This window comes from Leucoraja erinacea, chromosome 1 (genome assembly GCF_028641065.1).
Source record: "Leucoraja erinacea ecotype New England chromosome 1, Leri_hhj_1, whole genome shotgun sequence".
Lineage (NCBI taxonomy): Eukaryota > Metazoa > Chordata > Chondrichthyes > Rajiformes > Rajidae > Leucoraja > Leucoraja erinaceus.
In genome coordinates, this window is record NC_073377.1 from 15324289 (window position 1) to 15349928 (window position 25640).

The window sequence follows — 25640 nt, forward strand, 5'->3', positions numbered from 1 at the left end:
TAACATTGGTTCTCTCAGCAAATCCAGAGGGGAAAAAAAATCTGTCTTTGAAAATTTTAAAAATCAGCATTAAAAAATGAATTTAAACCTAAAGATATACACCAACTCCTGCTCTTATATTCAAGGAGAATTTATATTTCACCACGTGGGGTCCCACGTGAGAACCGTGGGAGCATACTTGTAGTGGGTTTAGCTAGATGGGGATTTAAAAAAAAGGTTAGAGGCCATTATTGTTTGCCAAGACATCCCTGGAAGAGTGGACATTGGGACAGAGGGGCAGGCCTGATGCCAACTGATGTTGTGTAGCAGGATGTTCTGATGGACAGGTAGACCAGATGTGCGTCATCTGCAGCCTAGGAAGCAAATCTCAGATTGGCCAAAGACAGTACATGTTACAGAGGAAAAAGGAGAGAAGTACTGAGGGTAGAGGGTGGTTAAACAGATTTACTGTCATATCAATATTGTAACAAGAAATGCTAGAGTCTAACACCAAGGATCAGAAAGAGCGCAACTGCAGATGGTCTTGTAAGTGATCACTATCAATATAAAACCATGTAGCATAGTTGAGACAATAACCATGAAAAGATGTTGAATACCATTAATCATAGGCAATGTTTAAGGAGCCTTCGAGGTATGTGGAGATTGCCAGGAATGTTGAGTCCCAATGCCTAAGAAAGGAAGAAAGAGGAAATAAAGTCCGAACTTTTGGAGCGTAGAGGTGATGGGTGCTGAATCAAATCATTCTTTAAAAATTGACTAGAGAGTAACAAAAGCAAGCTGCTCAGAGGAGAATATATTTGAAGAGAACCAGGAAGAGCAAAAACTGAACTGAAGACTGAAGATAGAAACATAGAAATTAGGTGCAGGAGTAGGCCATTCAGCCCTTCGAGCCTGCACCGCCATTCAATATGATCATGGCTGATCATCCAACTCAGTATCCCGTACCTGCCTTCTCTCCATACCCCCTGATCCCCTTAGCCACAAGGGCCACATCTAACTCCCTCTTAAATATAGCAAATGAACTGGCCTCAACTACCCTCTGTGGCAGAGAGTTCCAGAGATTCACCACTCTCTGTGTGAAAAAGATGGGTCTCGACCCGAAACGTCACCCATTCCTTCTCTCCAGAGATGCCGCTTGTCCCGCTGAGTTACTCCAGCTTTTTGTGTTTATCCTCTATTAATGTAGTTTGGACAAGACATGGGAAAGCAATTCTAGGTTTTGAGGTCAAAGGGATATTGCAAGGAGATTTGACTGTGATGCAGCGTTTCAATTAAAGTTGTGATATAATGGCAAATTGGTCACCGACAATAAAATTTGGATGGCAAAAAATTAAAGACACATGATTGTGCATTGTGGAATAAAGCTCAGAAAATAGCGATAATTTTCTTCCCACAGAACTCAAATGGGTAATGATGGCTGTAGTGCAGAACAAAAACGAAGGAGACAGAGTTAGTGTCTACTAGCGTACTAAAAGAGAAGATGGAGAAAATCCATAAGGGGATAAGGCAGTGTAGGTTGCTGGAAAACAGCATTTCATGCCTTAATAGATCTTTGGAGAATGCGAAGAAACTCAAGGGTAGCAGGAAAACCAAGGGTAGCAGGATTAAGTCAATACCCAATTCAACATTTCAAATATGGCAGTTTTAGGTTATGCTGAGCATCTTGGTTGCGAGTAAGGTAGTAAAAATCACAAATAAACTGCGGACATTTGAAATCTGAAACTAAACCGGTGGAACGATGCTGTGTGGCAGTTGTGGTTCCATAATACATGAAGGATGTGATGAAACTAAAGAATGTGCAGAAAAACGTCAGGTACTGTATGTGGTCTGGATTAGAAGAATCAAGTTATCAGGAGTGTGTAAGAAGGAACTGCAGATGCTGGTTTAAACCAAAGATAGACACAAAGAGCTGGAGTAACTCAGCGGGACATGTAGCATCTCTGGTGAGAAGAAATGGGTCTCGACCCGAAACGTCACCATTCCTTCTCTCTAGTGATGCTGCCTGTCCTGCTGAGTTACTCCAGCTTTGTGTCAATTGTAAGATATCAGGAGTGATTGGACTATTTTCTCTGCAATTAAGTAGGCTGAGAAACAACATGATAGAGGCACGTATATAAAATTAAGGGCGAGGCAAAGATAGAATAAGTAACCAGTAACAATTTCCCAAAATAGGACGTCTTAAACTAGAGGGCATAGTTTTAATGTAAGAAATTGTTTAAAGGGGATCTAAGGAGCAAACCTTTCGCACAGTAGTTGGAGTCAGAGCTATTCAACGCAGAAACAGGCCCTTCAGTTCAACCTACTCACGTCAAGTTGGCATGATTGTCCGCATAAATGTGATGGGCTGAAGGACCAGTTTCATTGCTGTATAAATCCATTAGCTGCTCCGTGTTTCCAACATTTTCTGTTTCAATGCAATCTTTCTTATATTGGTTGGGTTGGCTGATCAAAATGGGATACTGTGTATTTTCTACTTGCAAGGTAATGACTAAGATCATAGGTATCTTAGTGACCTCTGCTGGCAATTCTGTTTATGCATGGGCCTCACATTAAAGCAGCAAACTGGAGAATAGAATGTCTTAGCCATGCTACATCACAGCAGATGGTAAATAACATCCAAACGTTCTCCAAGATAAAACTATACTAAAAATCCTTGTTTCTCTTCCCCTAAGATGCCATCTCAGTCACTGTTTGTTGTTCCTGCACTCCACCTCCACTTTCTGTGCTACTGCCCCATCTGAACTCACATTCCAATCTTTGAGTTACCCCATTATACAATTTGGTTCCTCAAGTCTGAGGGCCACACGCTCAATCATATTTGGCCAAGAATTTGCCGTAAAGTGGATTTAATTGTTACTTTAGAATTATCGCAAAGTGCAAGAACTACGTATATAGAGGTACGTATATAACATTAAGGGAGAGGCATAGATAGAATAAGTAACCAGTAACAATTTCCCAAAATAGGATGTCTTAAACTAGAGGGCATAGTTTTAATGTAAGAAATTGTTACACTAGAGGGCATAGTTTTAATGTAAGAACTACGTATATAGAGGGATCTACGTATATAAAGGGGATCTAAGGAGCAAACCTTTCGCTGGGAACTAGGAACTGCCGCTATTTTTTGATATTGAGGCATTTAAAATATATGGGGAGATATCCAAAAGCTTGATCAAACAACTGAATTTTGATTGATTGAAAGATAGAGCAATGGAAACAAGCCCTTTGGCCCACCAGGTCTAATACCATCTATTGATCACCCGTTCCCACTAATTCTATGTTATCTCACTTTCACAGCTACATATAGAGGTTTTTGATTAAGTATTTCATTGTTTAGGGCTTGGCAGTCGAAGACACAGCCAATTACAGAGTTATTCTGCTCACATTTATCTGCTCAAGAGAAGAATTGGGGAAGCACCACAATTAAAAAAAAAAAAAAAAAAAAAAAGAAAAAAAAAAAAGAAAAAAAAATCACACAAATTTCTGGTCCATAAAGTAAATCCCACTGTGTCCATGTTGGACAAATAGAGGCTATTTAAGTTATTGCTATATTTAGCATTGTTAGTGATAATATATTAAGTTCACTTTTAAGTACTTTTTTGTTTAGGTTTCCTGATTTTACTACCACTTTCAGGCAGCACCTTGACTTCAACTGCACTAAACCTTCTTGCAATTGACTTAAAACATGGCCTATAGTTATTGCTCCCCCTCCCCTCAGCTCTGAAGAATCCCATGAAGTTTCACTTATTTGATCAATTTGTGGGATTTTGTCAAAAACCTTCCTAAGTGTCATTCGGTTACATCGCGTACACTACCCTCATTGACTCTGGGGAAGGCGGCTCAACTGTGGCTAACAAGGGAAATCAAGGATAGAGAACTGATTGGCAGACAGGAAGCAAAGAGTAAGAATTAACGGGTCCTTTTCAGAATGGCAGGCAGTGACTAATGGGGTGCCGCAAGACTATATTAACTATTTAGACGAGAGAAATAAATGTGACATCTTCAAGTTTGCGGATGACCCAAAGCTGGGTGACAGTGTGAGCTGCGATGAGGATGCTATGAGGCTGCAGGGTGACTAGGATAGGGTGGGTGAGTGGCCAGATGCAGTATAATGTGGATAAATGTGAGGTTATCCACTTTGGTGGCAAGAACAGGAAGGCAGATTATTTATCTGAATGGTGTCAGATTATGAAAAAGGGAGGTGCAATGAGACCTGGGTGTGCTTGTACATCAGTCACTGAATGTAAGCATGCAGGTACAGCAGGAAGTGAAGAAAACCCAATGGCATGTTGGCCTTCATTGCAAGAGGATTTGAGTTTAGGAGCAAGGAGGTCTTTATTAAGAAGAAGGGGTAGGTCATTTAGGACTGAGATGAGGAAAAACTTCTTCACGCAGACAGTTGTCAATCTGTGGAATTCTCTGCATAGAAGGCATTGGAGGCCAATTCACTGGATGTTTTCAAGAGAGAGTTAGATTTAGATCTTAGGGCTAAAGGTATCAAGGGATATGGGGAAAAAGCAGGAATGGGGTACTGATTTTAGATGATCAGCCATGATCATATTGAATGGTGGTGCTGGCTCAAAGGGCTGAATGGCCCACTCCTGCATCTATTTTTCGATTTTTCTATGATGAATGTCCTTGTTTATATTATGCCTTACAAAATGCCAATGTTATACTGGCCCCGAGAATCTTTTCCCTTGATAACTTTCATTTAATTTTTGAACTATGTTCCTTTTAAAATAGCTATTAATCTTCTGGTCTGTGCCATGGATGGTCATTGCCAAAGAGGCCTGGGAAATAATAAATGGATCACATGTTTCTTCCTTTGCTCTGGATACATTTTATCGACGTCTGGTGATGCATCCATTTTAACGATGTTAGACTATTGGTGATTTGTGTAGGCTTGGATCTCTTTGAATTTCAACATTTCCCAATCCGTCACCATTTATTTGTGGGTATGAGAATGTATTCAGCATGGTCCTTAAGTCAATAGCTACTGTTGTGTGTGATTGCATCTAGTCTCTATGGATCCTGGACTGGCAAATACCAATTGCCACTACAGGAAGTTTCTGAATTGGGTCCTGGTATTAAGGAGGGTCAGAATATTTTCCTGAAGAAAATTCCTTTATTTAGACTATGCCACACCATCTGTCCCTCAATGTTTCAAGAGGGCTGTTACGGCCTTTGTCAAGATCCACAAATTTGTCAATTCACTGGAATTTAGAAGGATGAGAGGGGATCGTATAGAAACATATACAATTCTTAAAGGATTGGACAGGCTAGATGCAGGAAGAATGTTCCTGATGTTGGGGGAAGTCCAGAACCAGGGTTCACAGTTTAAGAGTAAGGGGTAGGCCATTTAGGACTGGGATGAGGAAAAACTTTTTCACCCAGAGTTGTGAATCTGTGGAATTCTCAGCCACAGAAGGCAGTGGAGGCCAATTCACTGGATGTTTTCAAGAGAGAGTTAGATTTAGCTTCTTAGGGCTAAAGGAATCAAGGGATATCGGGGGGAAAACAGGAACGGGATACTGATTTTGGATTATCAGCCATGATCACATTGAATGGCAGTGCTGGCTCAAAGGGCCGAATGGCCTATTCCTACACCTATTCTCTATGTTTCTAAGATTCATGCTGTACAGCTCATTACAGCTGTGTGCCAGGAACACATACTCAAGAACCAATATTGCTGCCTTTGATTTGTCCTTTCATTGATTTGTTCTTTGTACCTTTTCATATCTCTTGTTTCCTTCTCCCCTGACTCTCAGTCAAAAGTCTCAACCAAAAGGTTATCTATTCCTTTTCTCTAGAGATGCAGCCTGACCCTCTGAGTTTCTCCCGCTTTTTATGTTTATCTCAAGAATCAACTGCCGTGGCTGAAAGATTTTCATCTTGGGGGTGAATGTCCACCTACTGATCAATGATACTTCAATGATTCAATTATACTTTATAGTCAGATGTACCTAGGGGGTGGAAGATTGCAACCTTCACGTGGTCCCGCTCCGTGTCGACTAATGCAATCAACCCGACGTGCACAATCAAATAAGATCAAATAGAAAAATGTTGTCCTACAACTTTAGGCTGTGCATGCCATACGCAAGAAGATGTACCTAGGTACAGTGAAATGTTTTGTTTTGTATACAACCCAGTAAAATCATATAGCAAACCTCACCTAAGCAGTACATAAGTGTTGCCACGTTTTGCCGCTGACAAAGCTACAAAAGTTCACCGAACAGTCCTATCTACTGGCTGCTGCCACTTGTGGCACCAGTACTGGTCTTGCAATGCAAGGACCTGTCTACAATCAAAAGTGGCAGTTTCGCACATTTCTGGATGAAGGAGCACATGCTGGAAGGTACATCTGACTGATGCTTGGTACAGCTGCTGCTAAAGGTTGTCTGGGAAGAGAGCAGTTTAAGGCTCTCTGCAGTAGCAGAGAGCAGAAACCCATATCTAACAACAACAAAATCACCTTAGCACTGTGCTCAAGGGATATATTCAAATAAAAATTGGTGTCACATTGAAATAAATAGAAGATGGCTTGAACCGAAACCGTTTTATAGTCACTAATCTGAACACATTAAGATGACGAGGCACTAGCTGTCCCCATTTCCGCAATGATTTCCCAAGAGACAAAATGTCATTGAGGAACAGGGAGCCATGGATAGAAACTTGAAACTTGTGCAAGATAATCCAGTCCACTGGGAGAATAAACAATTGTACAGTGTAATTAAGCCTGTCCAACAATTGTTTGCAATAGTAAGGTGTGAATAATTAATGTCATATTAATTTGTGGGTGGCAAAAATCCTATTTTTTGTTGTTTACATCTGCATTTCAAATTATTTTAAGAATTATAGGGTGACCACATTCTTTAGGTGATTAATAGAAGTGTATAGCCAAGTACACCAGGAATAGTTTCATGGGAGCGATTAAAGAAAAAGCTCATAACAGCAGAGAAAAACCCTGATTAAAGATACTATAGTTTAGATATTAAAAAAAAGAACAAACATTAACTCTCAGAGAAGTTGATTAAGGTTTAATTTACTTTTACTCCATTGCTAGGTTTTGGAAGGTGTTGGGAATGGGTTGAGGGGTCAGACTGACATTGCCCCAATATTTTCATGATGATACATTGTCATAACAATGTAGACGCATTGCCTGTTGTCAGTAGAAGGGGAAATGCGAGAATGCATTATTATGAAAGAGGTGAAAGGGGACCTCAGAAAATAAACAGGATTGGGCAGAATGCTTGCAGATCACATTTGACAATTTGATTTGAGATTGTCCGATAATTCTCATAATTATGGATACGGAACACGTGAAAGAGCTAAACTGGGGAAAATAATAATTTCAACAGTATTTATTAGGAGCTGGAGTGAGTAGATTTGCATTGGATTATTGAGTAAATCCACATCTGACGTGGAGATCATTTAAAGGCCATGTCCTCCGAATTCAAGACCATGTCTCCGTGAGGATGGCATGGATCGAGAATCTTGGTTTATGAAAAATGTAAATTTAGTCAAAAAGAAAAAGGAAGCATACATAATGATTAGAAAGCTGCAATTGGACAGGGTATTTAAGGAATAGAAAGGAAGCAGGAAAGAACTTTAACAAGGAATCAGGAATATTAAAAGAGGCCAAAAAATATCCTGCAAGTTGGATTAAGGAGAATCCCAAGTCATTTTGAACAAGCATTAAAAACAAGAGGATACCTACAGAGAGGGCAAGACAATTGAAGGAGAGAATTGACACCTAAAGCCAGAGGAAGTGAGCAAGATAGCAACCTTTGCATTGGCATTTCCCAAGGGGAAAGGGTTGGAGAAGGGGGTAAGTTAGATCATTGGGAGGTACAGTTGAGTTTAGTCTATTGTCACGTGCACCGAGGTAGAGTGAAAGCTTTTGTTGTGTGCTAACCAGTCAGCAGCACAACACCACATGATTACAACTAAGCCATTCACTGTGTACAGATACACGATAAAGGATACAGATATACGATAAAGCCTGCAAAGTCCGATCAAAGATAGCCCGAAGATAGTCACCTATGGGGTATATAGTAGTTCAGAACTGCTCTCTAGGTGTGGTAGGAAGGTTCAGTTGCCTCATAACAGCTGGGAAGAAACCATCCCTGAATCTGGAGGTTTGCGTTTTCACACTTCTATACCTTTTGCCCGATGGGAAGGGAGAGAAGAGGGAGTGGCCAGGGTGCAACTCGTCCTTCATTATGCCGCTGGCCTTGCCAAGGCAGCGCGAGGTATAAACTGAGTCAATGAAAGGGAGGTTGGTTTGTGTGATGGTCAGAGCTGCATCACACAATTCACTGCAATTTCTTGCGGTATACTGATATTTAGTTTAATTTATTATCATTTAAACACCCACATCATTTATTATCATGTGTACCGAGGTACAGTGAAAAGCATTTGTTGCATGCTATCCAATCAGTGGAAAGACAATACATGATTACAATCGAGCCATTTACAATGTATAGAGATATATGATATGGGACAGATCTGAGAGGAGTTTAAGATCACAGTTAAAGTAACAAATGTTGCTGTAGGAATAGAAGTTTAAAAGTGTGGAGCGATTGTAATATGTGATTGTAGATTTACTTCTGCGGTTAGCAAGCAAACAGTCGCCTGGTTTGGGCACCATCTTGATATTCTAGGGCAAGTTGAGTTGGTGTTGAGTCTTTTGAACATTAAAGCGGATGTCCAAAGGACCAGATAAGGTCTATGCCAGGTTATTGAGCGAGGCAAGAAAGGAAATTGCTAGGACCTTAACAGACATCTTTGGATCCTCTTTATCCACAGGTGAGGTCCTACAGGAATGGAAAGTAGCCAACATTTTTCCTTTATTTAAGAGGGGCAATAGAAACAAACCAGAAATTATAGGATGGTGAGCCTTACATCAATGGTAGGCAAGGAAAATTATTGTAGCAGATTTTTTGGGATAGAATTTATACACATCTGGAAAAATATGAAGTCTGAAGAAGGGTCTCGACCTGAAACGTCACCCATTCCTTCTCTCCAGAGATGCTGCCGGTCCTGCTGAGTTACTCCAGCTTTGTATGACTAACTTTGGAAAAATACGAACTTATTATGGGCAGTCAGCATGGCTTTGTGCAGGGGAGATTATGTCAAAGGACAAAGGACATTTATTGTCACATACCCCAATTGGTGCAGTGAAATTTGAGTTACCATGCAGCACACAAATAAGGTAAACGCAACACTTTAGAATTTAACATAAAACATAAAATAGAAACAAGTATTTTTTTGGTAGTTGACGAAGATGATTGATGAGCAGAGAGCAGTGGGTGCTGTTTATATAGACTTCAGTGAAGCATTTGGCAAAGCTAGTTGACAAACGTTTGGACAGGTACAAGAATAGGAAAGGCTTAGAGGGCAATGTGCCAAATGCAAGCAGGTGGGTCTAGTGTAAATGAGGTATCTTGATTGGCATGGGCAAGTAGGGCCCCGTTTCCATGTTCTATGCCATTTTTCTTGAATTGGGACATTTTTTCTTGATTTATTTAAGACACTGTGATCGCTGAAATCACTGTCTGGTCTCCCTATTTAAAGAAGGGTATGTGCACACAATAAAGAATGTAGCAAAGGTTTTTTTGTTACATCTATCAATCTTTGTTGTACAAAGATAGATAATGTAGAATGGACGTACTACAATTCAATGCAATTTCATTGAGAGACACACAAAAGTTCTACAGCAATTGACAAGGTAGACACAGGAGTTTTTCCTGAGAACTAAGAGAACAAATTTCTTCAATCTCTTAATCAATTTTGGAACTCTCCACTCCAGACAGCCTTGCAGCCTTCATCACTGAATATATTAAAAACAAATCAATATATTTTTAGATAAAGTAACTAATGGATACGGTGTCAGTGCAGGAAAATGGTGCCAAGGTTAAAGGTTAGCCAGATCCCATTGCATAGAGAAGTCAACAAGTGTGGCTGAACAGCCTACTCCTGCTTTTATTTTTCAATGTTCTTATTTTATAAATTAATTCAATTTTTCGACAACTTTATTACACTGTTCAGCATTTCCCAGCATGGCGAGGCAACCTGCTACCTGCCCACAACAACTGACTGCTGTGTTTCTTTGGTCTGTCCCTGAGGATTCGGATTCTTTTAAGTCAATCTTTATTTTGATAAAATTCAATACAAACACTTGTTACAACTTAACAATTTCTATTACAGCGCTGTAGAGTTCTTAGCACTGGCCGCACAAGTCAGCAGCTCCGAGGTGCAAGTTATAAGAACTAACAGTCCAGAAATGCAAAGATTATATAGTCCTTAAGCATCGGTATACAATACAATATGGTACGACACATTCTTATCCTATCAGCATTGTCATTAGGCACAGCTTATTAGCATCATCCAATCACCTAAATTAACAAATTCAATTTATGCATTTGTTATCGCGCACGTGCAATTTGTACAAATTGTTATACAACTTTGTTTATCGTAGTAGTGAATCATTTTGCGGTTTGGGTGTTCCGTCCTACACAATACTAGTCGTACGTGCGACCACAACTCATATGCCGCTGATAGTAGTAGTACATGAGGTGCGCGAGCAGCCCCCCAACGCAGATAATAGTCAGTACGTGCTCAAGCAAACAATTCATACAGCTCCTTAGCATTGATAAGACATGGCAATACGTACTTTCAGCAAGCAGCTTCTTAGCACCGATAACAGTCAGCATTTTCACTGTCAGTGAAGCTTACAGCCCAATAATAAGAAAACTGAATAGTTAGTTATTTTTATTATTTGTAATCTTGTTTTATTCTTAATACCACATTCCCCCCCCTTTGGTCATTCTAATGACCACTAATAGGATAATAACACTTGCGGAGATTCATCAGCAATGATTTATTAGTCATCCAAGTTTATTCTTAATCTCGTGATGCTTTATAGCCCACAAAACCTGGACCAAGTAGGTCAGCAGGCTGGCTTGTTGACACCAATGCTGTTCCCTACTTCTCTGCTGTGCCTCAATCCTAGCCCTTACGGTGCTTAACTATTCTGGACTTAATACCACTGGTCTTTCACCATTTTGTTCATTCTAATACATTCGTTTTCTAACAATTCTTTCTTAACTTGCGCATTTACCATCCTTCCAACTTCCTCATCCTTCAACCTTTGGATGCTTTCATCTTCCTCTAAATGTTGTAGCAGTATTTTATTAGTACCCATGCTTCCCATAGCCTGAATGAGCTTACCGAATATGCACTTAATAATAGCAATCCCAACAATTATTGCAAAACATATGACATATTTCCTGTCACCTCAACGCTAGTACACCCGTAGCCTGTCTCATTCCAACAAGAGGGTGTCCCGAATTTCCTTTCCTAGTCACATTTACACACGTGGCGAGTAAGCTTTAGGCATACGTAAACATTATATTTTCTGCTGAGGTGTTTCATAGTATCCTCGTATATATTGTCTGGGATCTATAACAGGGGTGGGTATGAACAATCTTTCAACTGAGGTGGAAGGGTAACATGCTACCGACTCAAGCAAAAACAATGCATCATGTGTCCATAAGAACTTCTGATCAGTCTGTATTGTCAAAATGTCACTTTCTCCTTGTTTGTATGAGCGGTTTCCATTACTTTAGCCATGGGTTAGTAACCAAGGCCTCTTTATAGCACAGTTCATCATACAAAGGTTCCTTTGCCAAGTTGTCTTCCAAGGGATTCAAATTTGCACTCCCCAAACCAACACGGTAATCCCCACAGGTGTCGGTTATCTAAATCTACCTGCTGATCAGGCTGACGCAGTATCGCGTTACAGTAGTCAATCTTGGTGACGTTCCAGGATCCAAAGGCATCTGGGCCATTGCACTGTACCACATCTCCTTTACAGAGGTGTAAGACTCTATACACATGTCCTGGGACACATCGTCAAATTTCTCCTTTACGGTGGAGTCTGTACTCACGTACTGCATGAATACGTGGTACTCCAACTGTAACTGCTCAGACAGGAAGGCTCTGCAGAGGGTAGCGAGGGGAGCAGAGAGGATCATTGGCGTCTCCCTACCCTTGGTACAAGAACTGTTCAGGAGCTGCTGTCTGAAAAAAGCACTGAGAACAGCTAAGGACAAACTGCATCCCCTCCACACACATCTGGATTTCCTGCCATCAAGCAAGAGATACCGTAGCATCAAAGCCCGGACTACCAGACTGCTAAACAGCTTCCTGCCACAGGCTGTGAGACTGCTAAACAGTCACTCCACCCGATTCTGTTGCTTTGCACTGACAATTTAATAACTCTGGCACTGGCCACTCAAATCAGCTGCCCTGGTCATTTTAATGACTGTTTTTACTGTATTTGAATGTTGCTGTTTTACCTGCTTTTTAACTATTTGTACTGTTTCATCAGGGACGGGATTGTTTTTATTGTTTTATTATGTGTGAAATGTTTAAGATTTATGTGCGATGCCTGGGAAAAGTCTTCTCATTTTGCACTGTACAACTGTTGCTTTGCAAGATGACAATAAAGGTTGATTGATTGATTTCCCTCCATCTGCAGTAGCATCAGGATGCATGGCAGGATAAATCACATTTCAATTCATCTGGAATATACAAAAGCTCACAAAAAGGCTCGCAAAAAGCTCATTTCTAACTAAATTGACTTAATCAACTAATTGACTTAATTGACAATCACTCATGTTTAAAACGTCTTTCAGTCAGTCAGTCTAATAATCAGTCGCATTTCTTAACCATATAGCAACTAAAGGTTCAAAAACTAAACTTATAAGGATACTACTAAAGTCATAAGGATACAAGTAAACTTATACAACTCCCAAGCAAACGAGAAAAGTAAAAACTAAAACAACTCTGCAGATCGACAGACCTTGTTTGCTGGCTACACGGATAACTTGATCGAAGTCTAGCAAGTCACCATTGGAACAAGACAAGAACAAGTTGCAAGAAGCACTTTTTGCAAGAAGTTGGAGAATCTTGTTCAGGCAGAGTTAAAATAAAATTACTCTTCTCCAATTACTCTTCTCTCCCCTTTTGATTGGGCTCCCCAATCAATTTGCAGTGGTGCAGATGAACTGATGCAGCTAGACCCTCGACTTTAGCACGACATTGCAACCTGGCTCAATATTAGATGGGACTTTGAGCGCTGGCGCTTCACCATATGCAGCCCTGACCTGTGAATGAGAAGCTTCAATCCATTTCATTTGTCCACATAGTTTCACACAGATGGTACTGGTGGCGTTAGGCAGACACACGGCAACTGCAGTTTTATACAGCGCAGTAACGCCCTAGATACATGATTTATTAACCTTTGCATTCGCTCATTTTACAATCCCTGATTCTGTCTATTGCAATAAACCCACATCCTTTGTAACATCAGTTACACACAGAATCTTTCAAACACACTACACTCAGTCCCTTGAGTCCTTATATTTCCTCTTGGTCTGATTCATTCAAAAACATAATGCTACCACACACATGAGAGGCTCTAACGCAAACTTATCCATTTACTGAAAACATCACCAATTACAAGAACATACTTATAACACTGACATCTTTCCAACTCAATGTAGTCCATTTGCAAGGTCTCAAAGGGACCTGCTGATCAAGGGGTCTTACCTGGTTCACAGGGCAAGCCCTTACCTGGATTATGCTGCTGGCAAATCAGACATCGCTGAGAAAAGTCCAGAGGATTTGGATGCCACCAGGTCTCTGAAAACATATCACTTACAGCCTGGCCCTACAATGATTTGCAAAGTATACACATTCAATAACCCACAACGCAAGCTCATCAGACATACAAGTCTGGGCGGCAGGCGTAACCCGCAAGCTAGTGGCAGAATCGTACATACACCCTTGGCCCTGCCACAGCTGTTTCACCTCTGCAGGAGCGTCCCCCTGTATTTGACGTACTTCTTGGATGGTTGGCATTCCTTTTTCCGAGGGAGACTTATTCCTAGTATAATATTTAGTCTGCCTCATCATTCGGGGCACAACAATTTGGTAACTCCTAGAAACTTTCTTCGCCGCCTCGTCGGCAAGGTGATTTCCTATATCTCTGGGGCTTTAGCCCATAGTATGGGCTCTAACTTTGATAACAGACTGACTAGGTAATGGCCTGTAGCAAATTAGAAACCATTTTTTGTGAGATATCACTGTCCCTGAAGAGGTTAGAAACCTCCCCATTCTTCCATATTTGCCCGTAATCATGAACCACTCCAAAAGCATGTTGGGAGTCCATGTAAATATTTGCAGATAGTCCTTCAGCCAGGGTGCAGGCTCTAGTCAGCGCAAATAGTTCGGCTTGCTCACATATTCGTTTTTTTACCTTTACCTGGGCTTCCCTACCTCCAATAGGTCAGTTTTTCCAAAAGGCTTTCACAGCTCTTAACATGGTGAAGACTGTGACCAATCTATATTATTGGTTTTAATGGCCATTGCGACGCTGGAAGACAAGCAGTTCATAAACATAGCACAAAACTGTGGCCAGTCATTTCCTTGCTGATACCGAGTGTCACCTGACTGGTTGCCGTAGACGGTTTTAAACTTTTCCAGAAAATCTTCTGCAGCTTCTCCTACCTCTGGTTTCATATCCAAAACCTTTGATATATCGATTGGCTGCTGGAGAGTGAGGCCCACGGCTGCCAACATAAGCTGTAATACTCAATTGCTGAACTAGTGGCCATAATTCTCGGGAATCGGCATGATATACGGATATCGTTGTGCTTTAAAAATTAAATGAAAGCTTGTGGATTGCACCTTCCCTTCTTGTTTCCGGGGTTTGGCTTTCTCAGCCAAGTGCTCCCTTCTATAGTCCCAACTGTGTGACCTCCTTTCCTCCTGGTTCTTCTTGTGCCTGGTTTCTAGACTGGGACCTAGTACGTCATGTTACGGGGTCGGGAAACTGGGGCTTCTCCTTGTTTGTTTGTGATGGAGTGCTAGGAGCCGAATTCCAATAATTTTCCCATGTTTCTCCTTCGCCTCCCTCTGCTAACTGAAAGCCAATCATTGAACCTTTTTCACCGGTTTTAGATTCTCCAGATTTGAAACATTGATTGTTTGTCCTTGATCTTATATTTTTCCTTCTCTTTCTCTTTCTCCTTCTCCTTCTCGTGCACACTCATGTTTCAATACCTACACGGATTTCGGAATTCCTCCACTTGTTAATTTTATGTCTAATTTGACTGCATTGTCTTGCCAATTGGACAAAATGGTTTTATCTCGTTCTTCTTCATACCAATTTTGCCATAATTCAATCATTTTCTTACTCTTTTTACTCGTATTTCTTTTCCATATTAACTCCTGGGCTTGTTTTATCAGATCTGGATTTTTTGGACCACCCAAAGGCCATTGTCCGCCACCCAATTTCTTTTTTAATGCCCCTGATAATTCTCGGAATTACTGAGAATATTCGGGATGTTTGTCACATTAATGTTGTAAGGGGCTGCTAGGATTCTTGGTGGTGTCTAATACATTACCCATCTTAATATACTTATCACAGTTAATATATTTATCACACTTATTACTACAATATTCACAACCAACTTATTCTATACACAGTATTAATATTCTTATGCTTTATTCTTACAACAATATAATAATGACGTTAACGTTTTACTATTTCTTATTTAGCAACCGTGGCTGATCACTGGATCCGAATTCAATCGTTTTTAACTACATCCTACCATTCCAATTGGTCGGGATGAATTTAGCACTGTCAGTGTTTAGCCAACCCTTTTTCCAAGTCTTTATCTCGCCATTCCAAATGGTCGAGATTAATTTAGCACTGTCGGTGTTTAGACAACCCAGTTTCCAAATCTTTAACTACCTTCTGCCATTCCAAATGGTCAGATTAATTTATCTAGTTCAGCCGTCAGTTACCATTTGTCATTCTCAATGACCGGGTCTCGCCATCCCAAATGGCCGAGTCTTTCCAAAAGTCTTATTCCATTTATCCAATCTCTATTAGTCATTCCAATGACCAGTCTTTCCTCAAGTATATTTATTCCATTAACAAGGTTTGTTAGATTGACTTGATTCTGTCAAGGTCCCGTGCAACACAACAAAGAATGGACCACTGGCTACAGATCGACGGTATAGAGGATCACAAAGTGACAAATTACTCACTCCGCCAGCTGGTTCCTCAAGACCGCTCCGTACGCAATGCGACTCTTATTACATTCGTTGGGTTGCCAAGGAACCTAAAAGAATCCCACCGCTGCCACCAAATGAGGATTCAGATTCTTTTAAGTCAATCTTTAGTTTAATAAAATTCAATACAAACACTTGTTACAACTTAACAATTTCTATTACAGCGCTGTAGAGTTCTTAGCACCACACAAGTCAGCAGCTCTGACGTGTAAGTTCTAAGAGTCCAGAAATGCAAAGATTATATAATCCTTAAGCGTCGGTATACAATATTACAATATGGTACGACACATTCTTATCCTATCAGCATTGTCATTAGGCACAGCTTATTAGCATCATCCAATCACCTAAATTAACAAATTTAATTTATGTATTTGTTATCGCGCACGTGAAATTTGAACAAACTGTTGTACAACTTTGTTTATCGTAGTAGTGAACCATTTTGCGGTTTGGGTGTTCCGTCCTACACAATACTAGTCGTACATGCGACCACAACTCATATGCCGCTGATAGTAGTAGTACATGAGGTGCGTGAACAGCCCCCCCAACACAGATAATAGTCAGTACGTGCTCAAGCAAACAATTCATACAGCTCCTTAGCACTGATAAGACACGGCAATATGTACTTTCAGCAAGCAGCTTCTTAGCACTGATAACAGTCAGTATTTTCACTGTCAGTGAAGCTTACAGCCCAATAATAAGAAAACGGAATAATTAGTTCTTTTTATTATTTGTAATCTTGTTTTATTCTTAATACCACATCCCAGATGTATTTGATTCCATTCGCCACCTCCAGCTGACAATCTTGTTGACTTACTCCAAACTTAGCATATGACAAATCTCTGTTGTCAGCCTATTGCTCGGTGCAGTGGTTTTGCTCGGAGAAAAATCACTTTATTTATCTCCAATTAGAGATTGAGATAATTTGTGTTTATTGCAATACAGATTCTCTGAGAGCTACATTCCATTGACGAGGCTGTTATGGCTTGGATATAATCAAAAGATTAACTAAAGGGCCAAATCAAAATTCATATATAATATTCTGCTGTTACTTTGAACATTTAGTTAGAAAATACAGCAATACAAGTTTAATTAGTGTGTGCACTAGCTTCTGCCTATACGCTGACAAGAAATAACATAGTGGATTTTCACTTTCAAGTATATAAAATGTTAATTTCAAGAAGTTTAAGTCCAGACACTAAAATCATTTTTCTTCTTCTATTTCCTGGTGGGAAAGAATATAGATTTAGCTCTTCAACAGATTTGAAAATTAAATTTAAATTAAAATAAATTATTTTTTATCAAGAGTGTTTTAATGTCATATGTTCCAGACGTAACAATGACATTCTTATTTGCAGCAGCCCCACAGAATATGTAAACACATACTCTAAACAATATAATAAACGTCTATCAAATATTTGTTAGAGAAGACCTGGCAGAAAATGTGAACAGCTAGTGTCATTTTCAATAGCTTCCCTGCTCTTGGCTAGCATAGGAAGCACGCACTCTCCCTCGGCCTCAATGAGGCTCACCCCCGAGGGAGAATGGGAGAGAATTTCCATGAACATCAAGTGAAGCTGTAGCACTCGTACAATATAAAGCAGAAAAAAGGAGAAATCCCCAAGCCTGGTGCTGTAGAACAGACCAGTAAAGCAGCAACACATCTTGAAACTAATGCTTAAACACTTCAAACAATAAAATCAGTAAGTCCTCACTAACACAATAGTAACCAACAGTACACAAGAGATCTGCAATCCCCGTACACAAATTTAGCAGAATGGGACAGCGAATAAGCAGCTGTTTAGACTTGAAATGGAACAATACTCACAATTATTATCCACTATTAGCTTAATTTGTTCTCATCCAGCGGTGCAACATAAACCTAGCAAGGACTGCCTCACCGACCTACCCGTTTAAAATAAAAATACAAGATGTGGTTCACACTTGGAAGACCACAATCTGTTGTCTAACCCAAGATGCTGGTGGAGAGGCTTCATTTCTAATTCTTCAGCACCAATGATTAAGGTAAACTCTAGTGATTCTTCCAGTCCGTTACTGACTGTCAACTTTCTGTTCCCCCATTACCGCTCCCATTCATACTTTAAAAGTTTCCTGTCATGGACCTCGAGAAGAAAGCTGCATCACTATGTAATACTTCTACACAACTAAATTCAACTACTGCAGGAATTTTTGAAGAAAAAACCTAGCGAAATGGCCAAGCTGTGAGATGGTGTCTTCCTCCCACAGCTTCCATGGCTTTTGCCCAATGCAGAAAACTGTGAATGCAACTTCACTTTTCAAAAAAAAAGATAAAGCAGTTCAGTTTATGTCACGTGTACTGAGGTACAGTGACAAGCTTTTGTTGCAAACTATTCAGTCAGCGGAAAGCTCCTCTAGTATCTTTGGCGGAAAGACAATACAAGTTTATTATCAAGGCATTTACAGTGTAAAGCATAGAACTATAGGCCATTAGGACTAATGTCCTTTGTTGGAAAAGGCCCAGAACCCATTTTTATGGAGGCACAGCAGCATATGTAGCAAATCATTGGAGATGAGTTCAAATGGTTCTTGAAAGGGGAACAATGTTTCATCCCTTTGAGGAAGCAATACACAGAGAGGATAAAGAGGATCAATAAGCACAATGTACTGTGCCCTCCATAATGTTTGGGACAAAGACCTATCATTTATTTATTTGCCTTTGTACTCCACAATTTGAGATTTGTAATAGGAAAAAAAAAAATCACAAGTGGTTAAAGTGCACATTGTCAGATTTTTTATAAAGGCCATTTTTATACATTTTGGTTTCACCGTGTAGAAATTACAGCTGCGTTTATACATAGACCCCCCCCCTTTCCTGGCACCACAATGTTTGGGACACATGGCTTTGCGGGTGTTTGTAATTGCTCAGGTGTATTTAATTGTCTCCTTAATACAGGTATACGAGAGCTCTCAGCACCTAGTCTTTCCTCCAGTCTTTCCATCACCTTTGGAAACGTATTGTTGTTTATCAACATGAGAACCAAAGTTGTGCCAATGAAAGTCAAAGAAGCCATTATAAGACTGAGAAACAAGAATAAAACTGTTAACGAGACATCAGCCAAACCTTAGGTTTGCCAAAATCAACCATTTGGAACATCATTAAGTAGAAAGAGAGCAATGGTGAGCTTACTAATCGCAAAGAGACTGGCAGGCCAAGGAAGACCTCCACAGTTGATGACAGAAGAATTCTCTCTATAATTTTAAAAAAAAATCCCCAAACACCTGTCCGACAGATCAGAAACACTCTTCAGGAGTGGATCTGTCAATGACCACTGTCTGCAGAAGATTTAATGAACAGAAACACAGAGGCTACACTGCAAGATGCAAACCACTAGTTAGCCACAAAAATAGGATAGCCAGGTTACAGTTTGCCAAGAAGTACTTAAAAGAGCAACCACAGTTCCGGAAAAAGGTCTTGTGGACAGAGGAAAGGTTGATTAACTTGGTTTAGAGATACAGCGTGGAAACAAGCCCTTCAGCCCACCAAATCCACGCCGACCAGCGATCTCCGTACACTAGCACTATCCTACACACTAGGGACAATTTATAATCTTGACTGAAGCCAATTAACCTACAAACCTGTACTTCTTTGGAGTGTGGAGGGAAACCAGAGCACCTGGAAAAAAACAACATTGTCATGGGGAGAACGTACAAATTCCGTACAGACAGCACCCATAGTCAGGATTGAACCCGGGTTTCTGGCGCTGAAAAGCAGCAACTCGTAATGGCACCGGGCAGCAACTCAAACGGTGATTGGGAGAGGCTGTAGTAGGTGGAGGAATGTCCAGCACTTGAGAGGCACAAAAAAAGAGACATATGCAAAGTCATCTTGAAGAGCCTGTACGATGTCCCAAACAAATAAGATAAAGGAGAATCCTAAATGATTCTATGAGTATATTAAGTAACCAATGAGACGGTAGGCTCAAGGACAAAGGAGAGAATTTGTTCTTGTAATTTGATGTTGGCGAGATACTAAAGTAGCATTTAAGATCTATAATTGTAAAGGACATGAAGGACATCGAGATCAGTGAGAAAAATACTAATTTGCAAGGGCAGTTGGACATCAAGGTGGTGTTGATGCTTTTAGAGATCAGTTGGGTGGATAAATCCCCATGCCCTGATGAGATCTATCCTAGTTTATTAAAGGAAGCAAAGGAAGAAATAACAGGGGCATTGACAAAGACCTATGCAATGTCTCTACTCACAGAATAAGTAAAGGAGGACTGGATAGTAGCTAATGTTGTTTGTTGTTTAAATACAGATAATCCGGAGGGGGGGGGGGGGGCAGTTGGCTGGCGTGGGCCTTATGTCAGTGATAGGGAAGCAACTAGAGAAAATTATTTGGGATGGGATTTACTCCCACTTGGATGAGAATGGACTAATTAGGGACAGTCAGCATCGCTTTGTACGTGGCAGGTCATGTCTTACTAACTTGATCAAGTTTTCTGAGGAGAAGATTGTGGTGGAAGGGTGTGACACCAACACCTCTATTTCCTCAATGAGACTGAGGAAATGGTCTCCAACTACTCTTTCAAACTTCTCCATGGAAAGCTTACTGTTAGGTTGCAGAACAACTTGGTTTGAGAACAGCTCTGTCAAAGACTGCAAGAAATTTCAGTTGTACACTTGGCCCAGACTCCCCGCCACCGACTACATCTACACTTCACGCTGCCTCAGGAAAGCAGCAAACACAATCAAAGATCTTTCCAAACCTGGTCATTCCTTCGTCTCCCCATTCCCATCAGGCAGAAGCTTTAGAGTGCAAACCATCAGACTCAGCTTCTTCCAGTTATAAGATTTGATTAGGACGTATTCGGAGTACTAGCATTCTGGTCTGCCCATTACAGGAAGGATTTGGAGACTTTTAAAGGGTGCAGAAGAGGTTTATCAGAATGCTGACTAGAATAGGGGATATTAGCTGCAAGGAGAGATTGATCAAACTTGGATTATTTTCTCTGAAATGCTGGAGATCAAGAAACTGATAGAAGTATGTAAAATTATGAGAAGCATATCGTTAACACGTCATCGGGTGGCGCCGCGCGTGGTAGCCTCACCAGCAGTTTTTTCTTCCTTCACCCTTTTTGTTGTTTTTAGTCTGTCTAGTATGTTTCTGGAGGTTTCTTAGTATTTTTTATGTGGGGGATGTGAGGGGCAAGAGGGGAAACAGTTTCCCAGTCACTACCTGGTCGAGGATGCGTTTTTTCTCCGAGTCACGTCTTCGCCTTCCCCCCCTCGCGGCCTATAATCTGGATTGGCGTGGCCTATAATCTGGATTGGAGCGGCCTTTCCTGCCGGAAACCAGCCAGAGCTTTAGCGGCGGCACACCACTGGATTCCATCACGGAGCGGGCGTTGCCTAACCAGGATTGAAGCCCCGGAGTGTTGGGCCTCCTGATTAACACCGTGGCACTGTGATTTGTTTAGCTTCGAGCCGCGGGCGGCGCCAACTTCAACATCGCGGAGTCCTGGGATCCTTTGCCGAGGGTCGCCAGTGTTGAATCTCCCTCCGCCCAGCTCAGCCTGTGGACTTCAGGAGCTCCAGTAAGAAGCGGCCGATTCGGAAAGTCCAAGCCGTTGAGTGTGTTCTTCCGTTCTGACGCTGGAGCTCCATCATCCCGGTGAGAGGGCCTGAATATCGGGCTGTTCGTAGCGGCGTCTGCGGAGGGCTCAAAGGCCCCGACCACGGGTGAACAAGGTAGAAAATGACTGAACTTTATTGCCTTCCCTCACAGTGGGAAACGTTGAATCTGCTGTCGGGGTTTGTTTATGTTAAACTCTATCGTGTATTGTGTTCTTTTTATTCGTATGGCTGTATGGTAACTCAAATCTCACTGTACCAATTAGTGCATGTGACAATAAATGTAACTTGAACTTAAAAGTTTAAACAACCCAAACCTTTTTTTAAATAGTGGAAATGCCAAAGACTAGAGGGCATAGGTTTAAGGTGAGAAGTGCAACGTTTAAAGGCAATTGCCTGGATTTTTTTTTTCAATCAATAAATACAGTGATGGTGCCTAGAATGTGCTGTCAGGGGTGGCAGATAAGATACTGATGTTTAAGAAGCTTTTTGATAGGCAGATGGATATACTAGAAATCAAGGGATATGGATCACAAGTAGGCCGAGATTAATTTAGCTTGGAATTATGTTGAGCATGGACACCATGGGACATATGAGAACAGGGAGGTAGACAAGTCCACATGCAGCATAACCTTTGACAAGGAATAACATTTTCTACATAGATAAGAAGCAGCTGAGGCAGGGAAAATAACACTTAATTTGTTCAGGGATAGGTCTAGAGAGATATGGATCAACTCGTGTTGATGGGCATCTTAGTTAGCATGGATAAGTTGGGCCAAACATCCCATTTCCCTGCTGCATTTTGTCTCCCCAAATGGTTCACCTACAAGTAGATAACATTTTCAGAATAAAGCGTCATTCATTTAAGATGGAGATGATGGGATTTTTTTCTCTGTGGGTTATGAATAATTGGATTCTCTACCAAAATAGCTGCAAAGGCAGGTACTCCGACAAGATTTTAAAAGTATCTGGACTTAAATCATCAGGGCATAACTTTTTCCTTCAAAGTTGTGGTAAAACCGTTTGTGTTTTTATGCATACGATGCCAACCTCTATCCTCTATGACTACACCCGCTACTCCATTTCTCCTTATTGGACACTCCTCTCCTCTCCTGGTCAGGTTTAATTTACAATTGGAGCGGGAGAGGAGTAGATCAGAGGTGTCAGTGTTGCAGTTGAATAAAGGGGACTATTGGGCCATGAGGGAGGAGCTGGCTAAAGTTGACTGGAAAGATACACTAGCAGGGATGACAGTGGAACAAAAAAGCTGGGTGTTTCTAGGAATAATACAGAAGGTGCAGGATCAATTCATTCCTAGGAGGAAGAAAGATTCCAAGGGGAGAAAGGGACGACCATGGCTGACAAGGGACGTCAGGGACAGTATAAAAATTAAAGTGACGAAGTACAACGTAGCAAAGATGAGCGGGAAGCAAGAGGATTGGGTAATGTTTAAATAACAGAAGATAACTAAAAAGACAATACGGGGAGAAAGGATGAGGTACGAAGGTAAACTAGCCAAGAATATAAAGCAGGATAGTAAAAGCCTCTTTAGGTATGTGAAGAGGAAAAAATTAGTTAAGACCGGTCGGACCCTTGAAGACCAAAAAAGGTGAATTTATTATGGGGAACAAGGAAATGGCAGATGAGTTGAACAGGTACTTTGGATCGTTCTTCACTAAGGAGGACACAAACAATCTTCCTGATATAGTAGTGGCCAGAGGATCTGGGGTGACAGAGGAACTGAAGGAAATCCACATTAGGCAGGAAATGGTGTTGGATAGACTGATGGGACTGAAGGCTGATAAATCCCCAGGGCCTGATGGTCTGCATCCCAGGGTACTTAAGGAAGCGGCTCTAGAAATCGTGGTGATATTGGTGATAATTTTCCAATGTTCTATAGACTCAGGATCAGTTCCTGTGGATTGGAGGGTAGCTAATGTTATCCGACTTTTTAAGAAAGGCGGGAGAGAGAAAACAGGAAATTATAGACCAGTTAGCCCGACATCAGTGGTGGGGAAGATGCTGGAGTCAATTATAAAAGATGAGATAGCCAAACATTTGGATAGCAGGATCAGTCAGAGTCAGCATGGATTTACGAAGGGGAAATCATGCTTGACTAATCTCTGGAATGTTTTGAAGATGTAACTAGGAAAATGGACAAGGGAGAGCCAGTGCATGTAGTGTACCTGGACTTTCAGAAAGCATTTGACAAGGTCCCACATAGGAGATTAGAGGGCAAAATTAGGGCACATGGTAATGGGGGTAGAGTGCTGACATAGATAGAGAAGTGGTTGGCAGACAGGAAACAAAGAGTAGGGATTAACGGGTCCCTTTCAGAATGGCAGGCAGTGACTAGTGGGGTACCGCAAGGCTCAGTGCTGGGACCTCAGCTATTTACGATATACATCAATGATTTGGATGAAGGGATTCAAAGTAACATTAGCAAATTTGCAGATGACAAAGCTGGGTGGCAGTGTGAACTGTGAGGAGGATGCTATGACAATGCAGGGTGACTTGGACAGGTTGGGGGAGTGGGCAGATGCATGGCAGATGAAGTTTAATGCGGATAAATGTGAGGTTATCCACTTTGGTAGCAAAAACCTGGAAGGCAGATTACTATCTAAATGGCGTCAAGTTGAGAAAAGGGGAAGTACAACGGGATCTGGGGGTCCTTGTACATTAATCTATGAAAGTAAGCATGCAGGTACAGCAGGCAGTGAAGAAAGCGAATGGCATGTTGGCCTTTATAACAAGAGGAATCGAATATAGGAGCAAAGAGGTCCTTCTGCAGTTGTACAGAGCCCTAGTGAGACCACACCTGGAGTATTGTGTGCAGTTTTGGTCCCCTAATTTGAGGAAGGACATTCTTGCTATTGAGGGAGTGCAGCGTAGGTTTACAGGGTTAATTCCCGGGATGGCGGGACTGTCGTATGCTGAGAGAATGGAGCAGCTGGGCTTGTACACTCTAGAGTTTAGAAGGATGAGAGGAGATCTCATTGAAACATATAAGATTGTTAAGGGCTTGGACACTCTAATAATAATAATAATAATAATAATACATTTTATTTGCGGCGCCTTTCAAAGTCTCAAGGACACCTTACAGAAATTAACAAAACAGAAAAAACATATAGTCGGAGTAAAATAAATATTAAGGACATCACCAATACACAAATTAAAGACAGAAATCGCTCCAAAGACAAAAAAATTCAAAAACACAATGTGAAGAGAGAACAGCGGCAGCTAAACCGAGCCAGCGTCCACTCTCCCTTCCGACAGCCATCTTGCACACAGACTAACATATTAACTTACACACAAAAAATTCATCCCCCCACAATGGTTACCACTGTGGGGGAAGGCACAATGTCCAGTCCCCATCTCCAGTTCTCCCAGTCAGGCCTATTGAGGCCACCGCTATTGCCTCTACGGAGGCCCGATGTTCCTGGCCGTTCTGGCCGGGTGCTGTTGCCCCGGCATCGGGAGAGTCCTCTCAGCGGCTGGGCCACCTGGAACGGCCGCTTCCTAGCTGGGGACCGCGGCTTCCGAAGCCGACAAGGTCGCGCCAGTTTGGAGCTCCCAGGCTCCCGATGTTAGTCGGCGCCGCCCGCTTCGCTCCGCAGACCCACAGCCCGGAGGTGTTGATCTCGGTGGTCACAGCTCACCGGAGCTCCAGCACGTCGATCCCGCGCGGCGACCCAGGCAAGGCATCGCCCGCTCCGCGATAGCGCTCCAGCACTGTGCCGCCACCGAAGCCGAGGTGCTGGGCGGTCCACGCCAGGAAACGGCGCTCCACGCCCGCTGGTAGGCCACGAGGACGGGTCGACGGGCAGCCCGGAGAAAAAGCTGCCTCACCGACCAAGTAGGGCCCTAGAAATGTTGTTACC

The 25640-nt window shown here is 41.6% G+C and overlaps 1 protein-coding gene across 2 annotated transcripts in view; it reads right to left on the reverse strand.

Moving 5' to 3' along the window:
* The window catches only part of nelfa (negative elongation factor complex member A), a 58504-nt gene that overhangs the window by 28568 nt on the left and 4296 nt on the right, over positions 1–25640 (reverse strand). Inside the window, exon 1 of one of the 2 annotated variants that reach the window (XM_055654709.1) lies at positions 597–615. The exons of the other annotated variant lie outside the window; for it this stretch is intronic. Within the exon in view, the coding sequence (XP_055510684.1) occupies positions 597–599 (3 nt within the window). The 5' untranslated portion in view covers positions 600–615. Of the gene's footprint in view, positions 1–596; positions 616–25640 lie in introns of those variants that run through there. 2 annotated transcript variants of the gene reach the window in all.